Genomic DNA, 14,771 nt, shown 5'->3' on the forward strand with positions numbered 1-14,771 from the left:
TACTGTTGCTTGTTTGTATTTTCAGTAAGCTGTCAACATTGGGGCTGCTTATAGACATCGGGGAATACCCAAAGCAAGACAAAGTCTAAACACTTCGTTTGGATGTGTCAAAGTAATGTTAGTTTTAGTTTTACACACTAACTTCTTAGCATCCATGCCTGGTTGCTAAACACCACCTCAATGGAGATGAGTAACATTAAGCATAAGATTAATATTTTGTATTTTTTGTTAACATTAAACTTGGTGTATATCTATGCAAATAACTTTATTCATCTGATCACACAGATTAGACAAAGTAAGAAGATATTGGCAAAAACGTATTCAACAGGTAGCCATGTAGCAAGGTAAATTTTGCTGCTTGTGGTTGAAGGCTGAGAGTGTGATGTGCTGAATGGGAGTCCAGCCCTGCAGACCATTTCTCTTCATCCCTAACCTGGGCTAAAGCATCAAGTGTGAAATGAAGGGACAGAGCCAGGTGCTTCTCATGGCTCAGCCTGGGTGATCAAACTGTGCTAGAATTGTTACATGAAAAATCCAGCACCTTTCCCTGAGTGTACATGACCCTCCATTAGTTTAATATCTGCTCCAATATGCTAACCAGCTATCTTAGCCCCTATGGTCTAGAGCCTCTTATGTTCTAGGCTCTGAATCTGCCTGGTCATTAATGGGTTCTTTAGAAATAATCTCTAGCTCTACTTGCATGAAAGCAGTTACCCAGCCTTGCTTTGAAAAGAAGGCAATATCCTGGACTTCCTACAAATACATGAACCTCACATCTTTCTCCCCACCTCATTTCCGACTTAATGTTTAAATGTATGCTCCACTTTGTTCCTCTTTTTCCCCATTGCCACAACAGGCCCTTTCCCCTTATCACCACCTCTGGCATTCCAACAAGCAAATGCACATTGACATACAAGGTCATCAAATAGATACTTCCATTTAGATGCAGACTGCACCCTTCAAGTAAAGTCTGTTTGCTGACAAGATTGTGAGCCCCTCAATGAAGGATATACTTCCCCAGAAGCAGTGAGACTCTAGACCAAATTCACCTTCCGAGAGAATAACAAAACCAGTCTAGCACCTTTGAAATAGTGCTATTTCTATCATATTTAATGACAAAACTCAGAAAGCTTTCTGTTAATAAATGCCAGCAGTTTCATTTCCCAGGATTGTGTACAAAGCCAAAGGGAAGCATTTTCCTCACAAAGTAACTGCATAATATGTTATATTGTAATAATTTAATAGAGTAATGGCATTGCCTTGATCTTGACATTTCTTTAAAAGTTTTATTCCTTTCTGAAAGAACCCCAGACATTCACACAAACGACTTGCTTTGCTCATTCTTTCACAATTTATTACCTGTAATTATTGGAGTGGTGAGGGCCAAATTGTTGCTATAGAACAGCTAAGGTGAAATGTTCCATCATTTGTGAAGAGAGTTGTGAGCTGTTTTGCTTTAATTTAAATTCGTCATGTCTATTTGAAGTAAGTAGAATGATATTGATCAGACTTACATAATCTGTCATCTTCATAAGCTTCAAATTAAGAAGCAAAACAGAGTTTAATATTGCCACTTACTTTCAACAATTCCATTGAGATGGTAATGACTATCTTATTCAAACTTATCAATTGATGCACCTGGCACAAGCTGAATAGGTTTTTTTTTTAAAAAATTCTTAGCTTTCTCCCCCTAAATTAAATCCTATAGAGCCGATGTAGGATTTGCCATCTGGAAGCATGCTGGAATCTAGGACAGTTGCCTTTAAATGCTGATCTATGGACTGGATGTGTGGGCATTACCCAGGAAGTGTTTCTAAACAATGCATTTACTCAAATAGTAACCCCAGAAGGTGATGCACAACCAGGTGCGGGGACCACTAACTAGAGTTTTACAAGAATGTTCCTTGAGACAAAGTCTGATACTCGCCCCAAAAATGTTGCACCCACAAGGAAGTTTGAGAAGCACTGCATACTGTATTTACTTGAGAGGTTTGTAGTGTAACTCAACATATTATAGGATTTTGGAAGTTCTTCAGCAAAGAAACCAGCTTAGCCCAACATTTTCCGAACAAGGTGACCTTGGAATCTAATTGTTGCTTAATAACCAATCAAGATTTTCCCAGAATATGGTTTAGGAGAAAATAACCTGCTGCAGATTTTTCAGCAAGGGCTTGGTAGGGAGTTCCCCCTAGATATAAGTCTCCAGGAGTGGGGAAGACTGTCAGGTATATCTGTTTATCAAAGAGTATGAGTTTAAGATTGAGAAGCACTGATCATGACAAACTGCTGTTTATTTAGTGTCTACTGTGTACCAGGCACTAGGTTAGGTTCTTTTTACCTGTGGATTAAATCCTTACAAGCACCCCGACAAAGCTGTTATTTTATTATTATTTTTTGAGATGGAGTTTCACTCTTGTTGCCCAGGCTGGAGTGCAATGGCGTGATCTTGGCTCACTGCAACCCTCCGCCTCCCGGGTTCAAGCGATTCTCCTGCTTTAGCCTCCTGAGTAGCTGGGAGTACAGGCGCCCACCACCACACCCGGCTAATTTTTTGTATTTTTAGTAGAGATGGGGTTTCATCATGTTGGCTAGGCTGGTCTCAAACTCCTGACCTCAGGTGATCTGCCCGCCTCAGCAAAGTTGTTATTTCAAGATGAGGGGGATGAAGCTTTGGAAGACCCTTTCACAACTGTGACCAAGTATGAACGCTGATTCTTTAACTTGTGCTCAGTTGTGGGAAGGGAAGAAAGTGAGACTTGGGGATAGGTAGATGGGTGAGCTAGTGGTAACTGCTGTTAAAACCTTCATTTTACAGAAAGGCATTCCTCATGAAAATGATATGCTGTGCATTTAATTCAGGTTATAGTATTTTTGTTTCCTGAGGATTTTCAAATTGTACATCTTCCCATAGGTGTTTGGTAGCTGCTATCACAAAACTCAGGGTATTGCTCTATTTAAATTGATAAGATTTTAAATAAAATTGCTAGCACTATCTTTCTCTCTATCAATGATCAATTCTTTAGACGTAATTATCATTGTTTACTTCAAATTAAAGTGACCAGACCAACTGTCCTTGGGTCATAAGTCAAGTAATGGTTCTTCCTGAGTCATCATGGGTATACTTGCCACTGCTGAAACAATAAAACAGTTTTATATCGTGTGTGGAATGTCCTGATCCAGGCTGTTTTACCATTTATTTGACTATTCTTAAGGGAGAACGGCCCAGGCTGGGCACAGTGGCTCATGCCTGTAATCCCAGCACTTTGGAAGGCCAAGGCAAGAGGATTGCTTGATCATAAGAGTTTGAGACCAGCCTAAGCAACACAGCAAGACCTCATCTCTGTTATTTTAAAAAATTGTTTTAAATTTTAAATTGAAATGTGTTTGTGTGTATATGTGTGTGCGTGCATATCTATATATGTGTGTGTGTGTGTGTGTCTGTGTACCTGTGTATGTGCGTATATATGATGATGAGGCAGATTGATTCTTTTCTCAACAAAAAAGTATATTTCCCTTTGGGTCTTAACTTAAGTTTGATCCTCAATTATAACATTATATAGTGCTTTTTAAAATTTGCACTTTAATGGTCATATTAAGTACATATTAGTTTAAATGTGTCACTTGTAGTTCTTTAAAAGGTAGCAACAAATATGATACTTTTTGACTTTGAGCACTACATACGTGCATTTCTGAAGCCCAAATATCATTATAATTACTCTATCATTCAGGTCAGAATACTCTAAAATCACATATGTGAGGACAAACTGGTTACTGCTAGGAGTCCCCCAGATTTTTTTAAATGGCTTTTTTCTTATTACTAAAGCAATGCTCATTTATTGTAGAAAAAATTAAATTACAGATGGACAAAGAAGTCATCTGTTATTCCCTCAACTATTGTTAGCATTTTGGCTTTCCATAGAGGACTTGCCAAACATTTTTAATTGCACATATTTATTTTTAAACTCCGAACAATCTCATTCTATGTTGCTGAAGGAAGAACACACAACACATACATGAAATCCATAGCCACTTGTAATTAATTATACTGCCAAAATGTGTGGACAATAGAAGCTAGGTAAAGTTAGTCAAATAACATTTTGCCCCTCTATGGTACAGATAAGTAGTAGAGTAATGCAGAACCACTTTATATCATTTATCTTTTAATTCAATTTTTGAAGGTAATGCATTCTCACAGTTTTAAAATCAAAATTAGATAGAAAAGTAAACATTGAGAAGTGTTGTCCACCACTGTCTTCTATTCTGTTCCTTTACCTGCTTCCCTGTGGTAAAGTCTTTTCTTAGTTTCTTGGGTTGGAAATAAGAACACGTAATACCTACTGAGACAAAAAGTTGCATTTTCTACATGTTCTTCTGTACCTTTTTCCACTTAGTTTCTCCCAGAGTTCTTCTGTATGAAAACATAGAGAGCTGTGTCTTTCTTTCATAGCTGCATAGTATACAGTTCTGTGGATGTACCATAGTTTAAATGTCTTGTTCTTTACAGACGATCTTTTGCTTGTATAAACAGTGTCACAGTTAATACTCATGTAGGTAAATCATCTTATATGTGTAGACATAACTACAGGAAAATTTCCACAATTCAAATTGCAGAGTCCAAAGATAAGCACATTCATGATTTAATCGGTGCTGTCAAATTGTTCCTTGTCAAGATCATAGCAATTCCACTTCTCTCAGTATGTGTCCCCAAAGCCTCATAATCACTTTTTATTTGAAAAGTATTTTGTTTTTTAAAGCAAATACCATTCTAATAATGTTGGCTTGTTAGAATTTATATCCTCTGAACCCAAACCAATGATTTAATACATTATTTTGAAGTCAGTGTAATTATTTATTTATTATTTATTAACATGGAAAGGAGCCATGGCACAGATATCCACACTGGCAGATAATTCAGTTGTAATTCGATTCAGCTTTGGAATATAGTGTGACTTTTTACCCATTAAATTTTCTTTCCTCGTGTCTATATTATAAAACATTGTTTAACACATAGTTTTTAGTACAAATTGGCTACTGGTGGAAGATGGAGGCCAAAAATTAGAAAGAGGCCAGTATAGCCTGAGTTTTTTTCTACTTTATCTCTGGGATAGCGATATTTTATTTTGTTTCTTTGAAATAGCTCTATTATTTAAAATATTTATGATGTGCTTAGATTGCTTTTGTAAAAAAGTAGATTCTTACTTGCTAATAAAAAGTCCAACACAAATAAAATATTTTATTATTTATTTTCACTCCTAGAAATGTTCACCCCGAGAGAAAGAATATTATTTTAAGTAGCAGTAATTAATCAATTAACATACATTTTATTTATTTATTTATTTTTGATCAAAATCTTTATTTTTATTCAAAATATGACAAATAACTTTGTGGAATACCCATATTGTTTTAATATATTCACCCAAAATTATATTTGATAGCATTTTACAATTCCAAAAGGCAAAAGCTCTGCTTGCATTTTTGTTAATGAGATTGAGGAAATGTTTATTCATTCATAAACGTCACTGACTTCCCACTACGGGCTACACATTGAGTGTGTACATTTTTTTTTTTTTTTACTTAGGTATTGTATTTATTGAATAATTTTATTGTAGTCAATACTGAATTTTCAGCAATCAAGATTTTGTCTATAATTCATATTTAAGATTATTCATTTCAATTTTATCCTGACATATAATTAAGTCAATATTAAGATACCATGTGTTAACAAACTTTTTTTTTTTTTTTTTTAGATGAGTGTCTGGAATTTATTTAACAGCAGTATTAAAGCTAAACAAATTGGGCATTTGAATTGCCTGAAAGAATGTAAATTTTATATATCATTAAGATATATCAACCCTTTTGAGGGCACCTATATATATATAAATATATGTATACACACATACATATATATATACATATATATTATTATTTAAAAGCATGTGGTTATTTTTTTATTATTATTATACTTTAAGTTCTAGGGTACATGTGCATAACGTGCAGGTTTGTTACATATGTATACTTGTGCCATGTTGGTGTGCACCCATCAACTCGTCAGCACCCATCAATTCATCATTTATATCGGGTATAACTCCCAATGCAATCCCTCCCCCCTCTCCCCTCCCCATGATAGGCCCCGGTGTGTGATGTTCCCCTTCCCGAGTCCAATTGATCTCATTGTTCAGTTCCCACCTATGAGTGAGAGCATGCGGTGTTTGGTTTTCTGTTCTTGTGATAGTTTGCTAAGAATGATGGTTTCCAGCTGCATCCATGTCCCTGCAAAGGACGCAAACTCATCCTTTTTTTTTTTTTTTTTTTTTTTTTTTTTTTTTTTTTTTTTTTTTTTTGAGGCGGAGTCTCGCTCTGTCTCCCGGACTGGAGTGCAGTGGCCAGATCTCAGCTCACTGCAAGCTCCGCCTCCCGGGTTTACACCATTCTCCTGCCTCAGCCTCCCGAGTAGCTGGGACTACAGGCGCCCGCCACCTCGCCCGGCTAGTTTTTGTATTTTTAGTAGAGACGGGGTTTCACCATGTTAGCCAGGATGGTCTCCATCTCCTGACCTCGTGATCCGCCCATCTCGGCCTCCCAAAGTGCTGGGATTACAGGCTTGAGCCACCGCGCCCGGCCAAACTCATCCTTTTTTATGGCTGCATAGTACTCCATGGTGTATATGTGCCACATTTTCTTAATCCAGTCTGTCACAGATGGACATTTGGGTTGATTCCAAGTCTTTGCTATTGTGAATAGTGCCGCAATAAACATACGTGTGCATGTGTCTTTATAGCAGCATGATTTATAATCCTTTGGGTATATACCCAGTAGTGGGATGGCTGGGTCATATGGTACATCTAGTTCTAGATCCTTGAGGAACTGCCATACTGTTTTCCATAATGGTTGAACTAGTTTACAGTCCCACCAACAGTGTAAAAGTGTTCCTATTTCTCCACATCCTCTCCAACACCTGTTGTTTCCTGACTTTTTAATGATTGCCATTCTAACTGGTGTGAGATGGTATCTCATTGTGGTTTTGATTTGCATTTCTCTGATGGCGAGTGATGATGAGCATTTTTTCATGTGTCTGTTGGCTGTATGAATGTCTTCTTTTGAGAAATGTCTGTTCATATCCTTTGCCCACTTTTTGATGGGGTTGTTTGTTTTTTTCTTGTATATTTGTTTGAGTTCTTTGTAGATTCTGGATATTAGCCCTTTGTCGGATGAGTAGATTGCATACACTTTAATGAAATTAGTTCCAACATCAAAAACTGCACCTCGCCATCTGTCGCTTAGACAGTGGAGAAGCCGTGTGTACATAATTGAGAAGTTACGGTTGTGCTGGCCTCAGTGCAATCCTCTGGGGGGTCAGCTGCACAGAGGTGTCTGATTCAGTCTTTTTCTCCTCTTGCAGCATCTTCCTCAAAGAGCTGGAGAAGTACGAGCAACTGCCTGAGGATGTGGGACACTGCTTTGTTACCTGGGTAACCTACCTGAAATCCTTCTCCCACTGCCCATACACATGGCACCACTCTTCAGTGCCTGACCTAAGGACTGGGGTCATTGCCAGTCTCACACAGGACCAGGGGCTACTGAGAGGGACCACGAGTAGGTCTGAGAGAAGCCTTGGGAAAAGTTCTTAGACATCAGGATTAAGCTCCATCTTAAGCTGTCTAAGAACTTTCTAAGATTGTGAGGTTGGAAGAGTGGAACAAGACTACCACCCCTGGCAGAGGAACTGCATCAGCTCAGTCCATTAGCTATTGTTACAGGATATGGATTAGGGAATTAGAACTTTAGGAAGCCACCTAACCATTTTTTTAAAATTTATCTTTAATTTTGTGGATACATGGTAGGTGTATATATTTATGGAGTAGACAAAATATTTTGATACAGACATGCAATGTGAAATAAGCACATCATGGAGAGTGGGTGGGGTGTCCATCTCCTCAAGCATGTATCCTTTGGGTTCCACCTAACTGTTGGTTACATTTTCTTCTTTAATAGAGAAAAATAGATTTTTTGGGTATCCATCCCAATTCTGACCCACAAGATGAGTGCCTGGTCATCCTCCTTCATGCTATTGTCATGGGCCAAGTAAAGGGGCTGAATGTACCAGGTTCTAATTACATAAACTGAAACATTAGTCTTCGTTGGCTCTCCACTCCGCATTATTCTGAACTCAGGCTCATGTACAATATGTGAATGCAAACATCTCCAGGGAAGTCCACTTAGGACACTGAGTGCAAACATGCAAGTCTTCCCCCAGGGTCAAGCGTTCTACTATTTCACAATTACCTGGTAATAACTTCCACCCTTAAGGGGCTAATTGCCTTTCAAAGTGTCTTCATGATTCAGAGAGATTATGTTCTCAACAGCCCTGTGTGGTAGGCAGGACTGTGTTTATGTTTTAGATTTTTTTTTTTTTTTTTTTGAGACGGAGTCTCACTCTGTCGCCGGGGCTGGAGTGCAGTGGCCGGATCTCAGCTCACTGCAAGCTCCGCCTCCCAGGTTCACGCCATTCTCCTGCCTCAGCCTCCCGAGTAGCTGGGACTACAGTTGGGAAAATTTCAGATGAGATAGGAAGTTAACTAGTTCACTGACACGTAATAAATATCGCAGCCAGTCCCACAACTCAAGACCTGACTCCCAGACAAGCTTTTTTTCATGAAATCTTAAGGTTTGCTTTCAAGCACTCTTTTTTCTTCAGAAAGTCTTAGCTACCATTTTATTTTTTCCTAATACATTTTCTTCCTCTAAATAGATGAGCCAATGCAAAGGCCATATTAATGCTGATAAATAATTTATGACTCCTTGCACAGCCAACATAGAGAATGACAAGATTGACCATTAAGTAAAGGGGTTTTTTTTGCATCATCTTTCATGAAATTTGTGGATTTCCTTTACAATCAGCCATAAGAATGATTTATCATCATCTCCTAGGGATGATGAATAACCTCCTAGGTAGTGTATAGCCCTGAAAATTGGTTTCAGAATTTTTTTGTGATTGGATAAAATATTCACCTTTTACCAAGAATTACCCCAAGGTGACTTTCTTAAGTCTCATAATCTTAATATATGAGTGTAATGCAGAAATGAAGGGTAGAAGAAGTTGTTTGTAATGTATTAAAAGGCAGTGGTCAAGACCAAAAAGCCTAAAGTCAGATACCCTATTTGCTACCTGCTAACTGCGGGAATTCAAAGTCACTTAACCAATCTGTGCCACAGTTTTCTTATCTGCAAACTGGGGATAATAACAGAACTTACTGTACAGAGGTCTCATAAGGACCAAATGAGTTAATACATGTAAAGCTCTTAGAACAATGCTAGCATAAATGAAACCTGCTGTAATAAACACATATTTGGGCTGCTGCCTCAGAAGAGGATGCCAACACAAAGTTCCAAAGGCACTGAGATGGGTAGCATTCCACCAAATAAGAAAAGTATTTGGTGGCCAAAATACACATACCTTTCCCAGTAACACTAACCCAGAGAGTTTTCAGAGTCTTGAATTTTCACCCAGCCATAAGGTTCTTGGCTTGAAGTAACAATCTGGTTAGGAACCATTGTTTAGCCTCTGCCCAGGGGGTTACTCTGCTTTCTTTTTCCCTGTCATTGCTCTGGGAGGTTGGGGATGGCATAGTTCCTTGCCATGCCCCTCCACCTTTGTCCAATGGAGACATTTAGAGTACAAGCAGATCTACCTCTGAGATCGTACTTTTTTTTTTTTTTTTTTTTGAGACGGAGTCTCGCTCTGCTGCCCAAGCTGGAGTACGGTGTCCGGATCTCAGCTCACTGCAAGCTCCGCCTCCCGGGTTTACGCCATTCTCCTGCCTCAGCCTCTGGAGTAGCTGGGACTACAGGCGCCCACCACCTCACCCGGCTAGTTTTTTGTATTTTTTAGTAGAGACGGGGTTTCACCGTGTTAGCCAGGATGGTCTCCATCTCCTGACCTCGTGATCCGCCCGTCTCGGCCTCCCAAAGTGCTGGGATTACAGGCTTGAGCCACCGTGCCCGTCCTGAGATCATACTTTATCTTCGTTATTTGTTTTTGTATTCAGAGCAAATGCTGTCCTTTTTCAAGATGGGGAGCACAATTGTAATCAAAAAAAAGGGTAAAATCTGTAAGTAAGTTCTGTCTAACTTCAGAATATGTCAGGATATATGAATTGCTTTTTCTGATTCTTTCTAGCACAAACTAGTATTAAAATGAGCTCAGTTCCAGAAGCTTTCTGTACATGCCGACAGTAAAAGACATCCCAATGTCTGTTAGGGGACCATGGAGGCTGGATGAGCATAGAACATTTGCCATAGAAAATCTAGACACTGGCATCTGAGGGTTTTGACTGTACAGCCCTTGCTGGGGCATTCAGCATGGTGGACAGAAGGGAGCAACTAATGAATGCTTATCTATTATTATCTTTGTTCTTTTTAGGCAGACAAATTTCAGATGTATGTCACCTACTGTAAAAACAAGCCTGATTCCAACCAGCTTATCCTGGAGCATGCGGGCACCTTCTTTGATGTAAGCTGTGATTTTCTATTCTTGAGCAGCTGATGAGCAGGTGGAAATGCTTCTCTGCTTTGGCATAATGGATGTTTAGCTATCCTTTTTTCCTAAATTTTCTTTACTGGCCACTCCAAACCTTAAGCATGGGAAAAAAACAAAAACAGTGTATGTATTTTGTTATATCCCTTCCTGTCTTGACCAGTGTGATTTTGGACAAGGCAAATTTGTCTCCATGCCTCCAAACCAAACCTAGGTAGCCATAAAGCACATGTTTAGAGAAGGCCCACTATGATGCAGTGGTTGATTAATATATTTCACTTCTGCTTCACATACAGCTCTCACAAACGTAGTGTTTCCAAAAGTGTGATCCTTGGACCTCAGTCCATGTCTATTAAATCAGAATCTCTCAGGGGGAGCCCAGCAACCTGAGTTATAAGGAGGCCTCTGGGTAGCTGAAGCCCACTCAAGTTTGAGAATCAGTTCTCTAATGCAGTTGATTCAACCTTGGCTACACATTGGAATCACCTGGGGAGCTCTGAAAAAAACTGATTCCTGCATCCCATGCCTGAGGTTCTGCTGTGATTGGCCTGACTGTGGCCTGAGCATTGGGATATTTTAAAGTTTCTGGTGACAGTGATGTGCAGCCAGGGCTGAACACTTCTGCTTTAACAGAAGCCAGGAGAAGAGTGAGGCTGATGTGCCTTATCAGATCCTTTGGTTTGGAATGATGACACAGTCCTGTTGGGGAATGGTGGGATCTATTTAGTGCTGGTTCCCAAAGAGAGTGACCTATTGGCTTTATAGTAAGCCAAATCAAAGGGGGCCCTGCAGGATTCAAAGGATGAATAAGAGGGAAAGATGACATTGGGGAAAAAAGAAAGTTTTGTGAGAGGCAGACTATAGCAGTGAAGGCCGTTTTGGCAGTCATATCAGAAGTGACAGAAACTAGAAACAGCACTTTTTAAAGGTTATCTGTCTATCTTTCTGCCTACCTGTTTTCATTTTTTTCATAAATCTTTGGATGTCTACTGTATGCAAGATAGTGGGCTAGGCCCCGTGGAGAATATAAAGACATTTAGACATGGCTCTTGTACTCAAGTGTACAAAAGACACCTTCCCTGAGCATCTTTCTAGCCTGGCACTGCCTCAACAGAAATGATTCTACAAATGTCATATTGCTCAGTAAAGAAATGGCTCTTGAACGGAAAGAAGCCAGATGAGGAAAAACGCACATGGTTTTTTAAATGGAGCATTAATATGGAAATGGCTCTATGTGTCCCACACTAGAATATCTTGGGTTAGATTTGGCACCACAGAAGAACCCAAGAAAAGTGCTTCTCTCACCTGATGTTATTGGGTATCATATTAGATGCCCTATGTCACCATTACATCTGATTGAGAATCTTTTTCTCTTAGGATGCTTCTGTTGCTTATTCATGAGCAATATCCAGAAGGGTCTTTTTGAAGCTTTAAATGCATTGTGTCCTGTCTTCCACTTAGCACTTTTCTGACATCCATGTCCTGTGCTCTGAGCATGCCTCAAACTCTTCTGCTTCCTATCTTTGCTTACACTGCTCTTTCTGCCTAGGATAGATTGTGTCCCCTCCACACAATACAAACACACACACCCTTCTCTCCCTCTCTCTTCAAAATTCTTCCTATCCGTTAAAGTTCACATGCTACTTCCTGCATGAATCATTTCCTTTGTACTTTGTATCTTTGTCATAGTATGTATAATGATTTGCCTTTTGGCGGGTTAACAATGCACCTTTCTGTTACTCACATCTCCCTCCACCTGTGAGCTCCTTGAGACCTTATGCCTGATTCATTTTTGTCACATCTCAGTGCCTGTCACCAGACTATATTTTCCCTTAGTCCTACATACCTTTCATCCCCATTTCTAGCCAATTTCTATGCTTTGATAAGTCAGATGTATCCCCAAATTTCCCACCCTATACCCCATTTCCAACATAGTGCCTAGTGAACCTCTACATTAGTTGGAAAGACTGATGGAAGCCAGAAAACCAGTCCAGTATGAGTTCTTCAAGTCTGCCCCGGAAGTGGGAATGGAGGACAGTAGACTCTCTGGATTGATTTCAAAACTTTCCAAAAGGCATGATCTTTGCAGCTTATTTTCATTCCATCAGAAGAGTTTCCCTAACTTCTACAATTAGGAACCATCTGCTTTAGGCCCTCATTCCATAAATGAGATTTATAAATGCGATAAACCCTTGATAAACGCAGTCACCTAATATCCATGACTGTAAAAAGAATGCAGAGATTTTAAAGTCCTAGAAAGGCTTACACATTCACATGATCCAGAATTTTTGACCCTAAATGTGAGAACAGCATGGGTGTGATGTCTAAGCTTGGTTTGACTGATGTAGGCCCCTCCCTCTCCGCTCCACATGCAGCCTTCCTAAAGCTGGGCTTTTCGTCAGAGAGGGAAGAGTGCCAAAAGTGAATTGTTGCTTGTGCTTTCTTGCCAAAGCTCCCAGATAAACTCACAAGGTTCAGTTGCCTGAAGAGAGTCAAGCTGCAGCTGTTTTGCCCATCATCCTCAAACAAGCCTTGTAACTACACACCTCTGGGGAAGAGGCAAATAGTGGCAAAATTACTACTTTCGGGGATAGAAATCATTTCTTATAGGCAATGGAATAATTTTTAAAACTGTTATTATCTCTTCTCAACCCTTCTTCATAACCCCATAACAAGTCCTATCAAGTCCCTCTTTAAAATATTTCTTTTATTCTTCCTAATACTTTATTCTCACTAATTCCAGCTTAGGGCATGCCCCTACATTGCATACCTGGACCTATTTTAAAATAACAGCTTTACTGAGAGATGATTTCAGATATCATACATTTTGCCCATTTAAAGTATGAATTCAGTGTTTTTGTGTGTGTGCTCACAGATACGTGCAACCATCCCTACAGTCGATTTTAGGACACTTTCATCACCTTCACAAAGCAACCCTGTATCCTTTAGCCATCACCTCCCAGTGCTTCACCACAAACCCCCACCCCCAGGCAACCAATGATATACTTTATGTCACTACAGATAGATCTACTTTGCCTGGACATTGCATAAAAATTGAGTCATAATACATGGTCTTTTGTGACTGGCTTCTTTCACTTAGCATAATGTTTTCAGGGTTCATCTATGTTGTTCCGTGCATCAGAGCTTCATTTCTTTTTACGTCCAAATAATATTCCATTGTATGAATATTCTACATTTTGTTTTTCCATTTATCAATTCATGGGTATTTGGGTTTTTCAGGCATAGACCTAGAATTTGAATTGCTGGACCATGTGGTAACTTCAGATCTACACACCTGGGCTTTTGCAATAGCCTCATAACTTATCTCTGTCTATTTCTCCAAGATTTACCCCCATGTTGCTATTAGCTATATATTACTCTTTCTGAAACGTTACTTTCATCATGTGTTTTTTTCTCTTTTTTGTTGTTGTTTGTTTGTTTGTTTTGAGACAGGGTCTCTCTCTGTCACCCAGGCCGAGTGCAGTGGCATGATCATAGCTCACTACAGCCTTGACCTCCTGGGCTCAAGCAATCCTCTGACCTCAGCCTCCCAAGCAGCTGGGACAAGAGGCACGTGGCACCATACCCAGCTAATTTTTGTATTTTTTGTAGAGATGGGATCTGGCTATGTTGCCCAGGCTGGTCTTGAACTCCTGGACGCAAGCAATCCTCCTGCCTCAGCCTCCCAAAGTGCTGGGATTACAGGCATGAGCCACCATGCCCCACCCGTTTCTTCTCTTTAAAATCTGTGATGCTTTTCCATTGAAAAACTTACCCTCATATCCTAACTCTTTTCTAACTCAAACCCATCAATGACCCAGCCTTGCATATCTAACTTTATTTTTCACTTTTTATAGAAGGTGGGTGTGCATCCTCTGTACCATTCAGTCATGGTCCTCATCATCATATAAACACACAATGATTATTTCAGCTGATACATTTTGTGTTTGATGTAAGTGAGTGTCATTTCTCCAACCTTTTACTTAACCCACCCCACCTGCCCACCTCACCTCTTAGCTCCAGGTGAGGTTGAGGGCTTGTCTCTACTAACCATCTGGCCACTCCCAAACCCAGTAATCACTCCCATTTTTATTGGCTGTACCATTTCCTGTATTGTCCTTTGTTGATCTCTAGTTCATGTGTGTTGAGTATTCTCAGCTAGACTGTAAGCTTTTTGAGGGCAGGGACAAAAATGTACCTTTTTCTGCCACTTATAACCCCTAGACTTTGGGGAGTA

At 39.6% G+C, this 14,771-nt stretch overlaps 1 protein-coding gene across 5 annotated transcripts in view; it reads left to right on the forward strand.

Annotated features, from left to right (window-relative positions):
- Positions 1 to 14,771, forward strand: part of KALRN (kalirin RhoGEF kinase) — a 707,465-nt gene that overhangs the window by 449,538 nt on the left and 243,156 nt on the right. For all 5 annotated transcript variants that reach the window (XM_030942180.1, XM_030942185.1, XM_030942189.1 and 2 more), the window contains exons 26-27: positions 7,400 to 7,469; positions 10,421 to 10,510. In XM_030942180.1, the coding sequence (XP_030798040.1) occupies positions 7,400 to 7,469; positions 10,421 to 10,510 (160 nt within the window). The remainder of the gene's footprint in view (positions 1 to 7,399; positions 7,470 to 10,420; positions 10,511 to 14,771) is intronic.

Source organism: Rhinopithecus roxellana, chromosome 1, assembly GCF_007565055.1.
Source record: "Rhinopithecus roxellana isolate Shanxi Qingling chromosome 1, ASM756505v1, whole genome shotgun sequence".
Classification (NCBI taxonomy): domain Eukaryota; kingdom Metazoa; phylum Chordata; class Mammalia; order Primates; family Cercopithecidae; genus Rhinopithecus; species Rhinopithecus roxellana.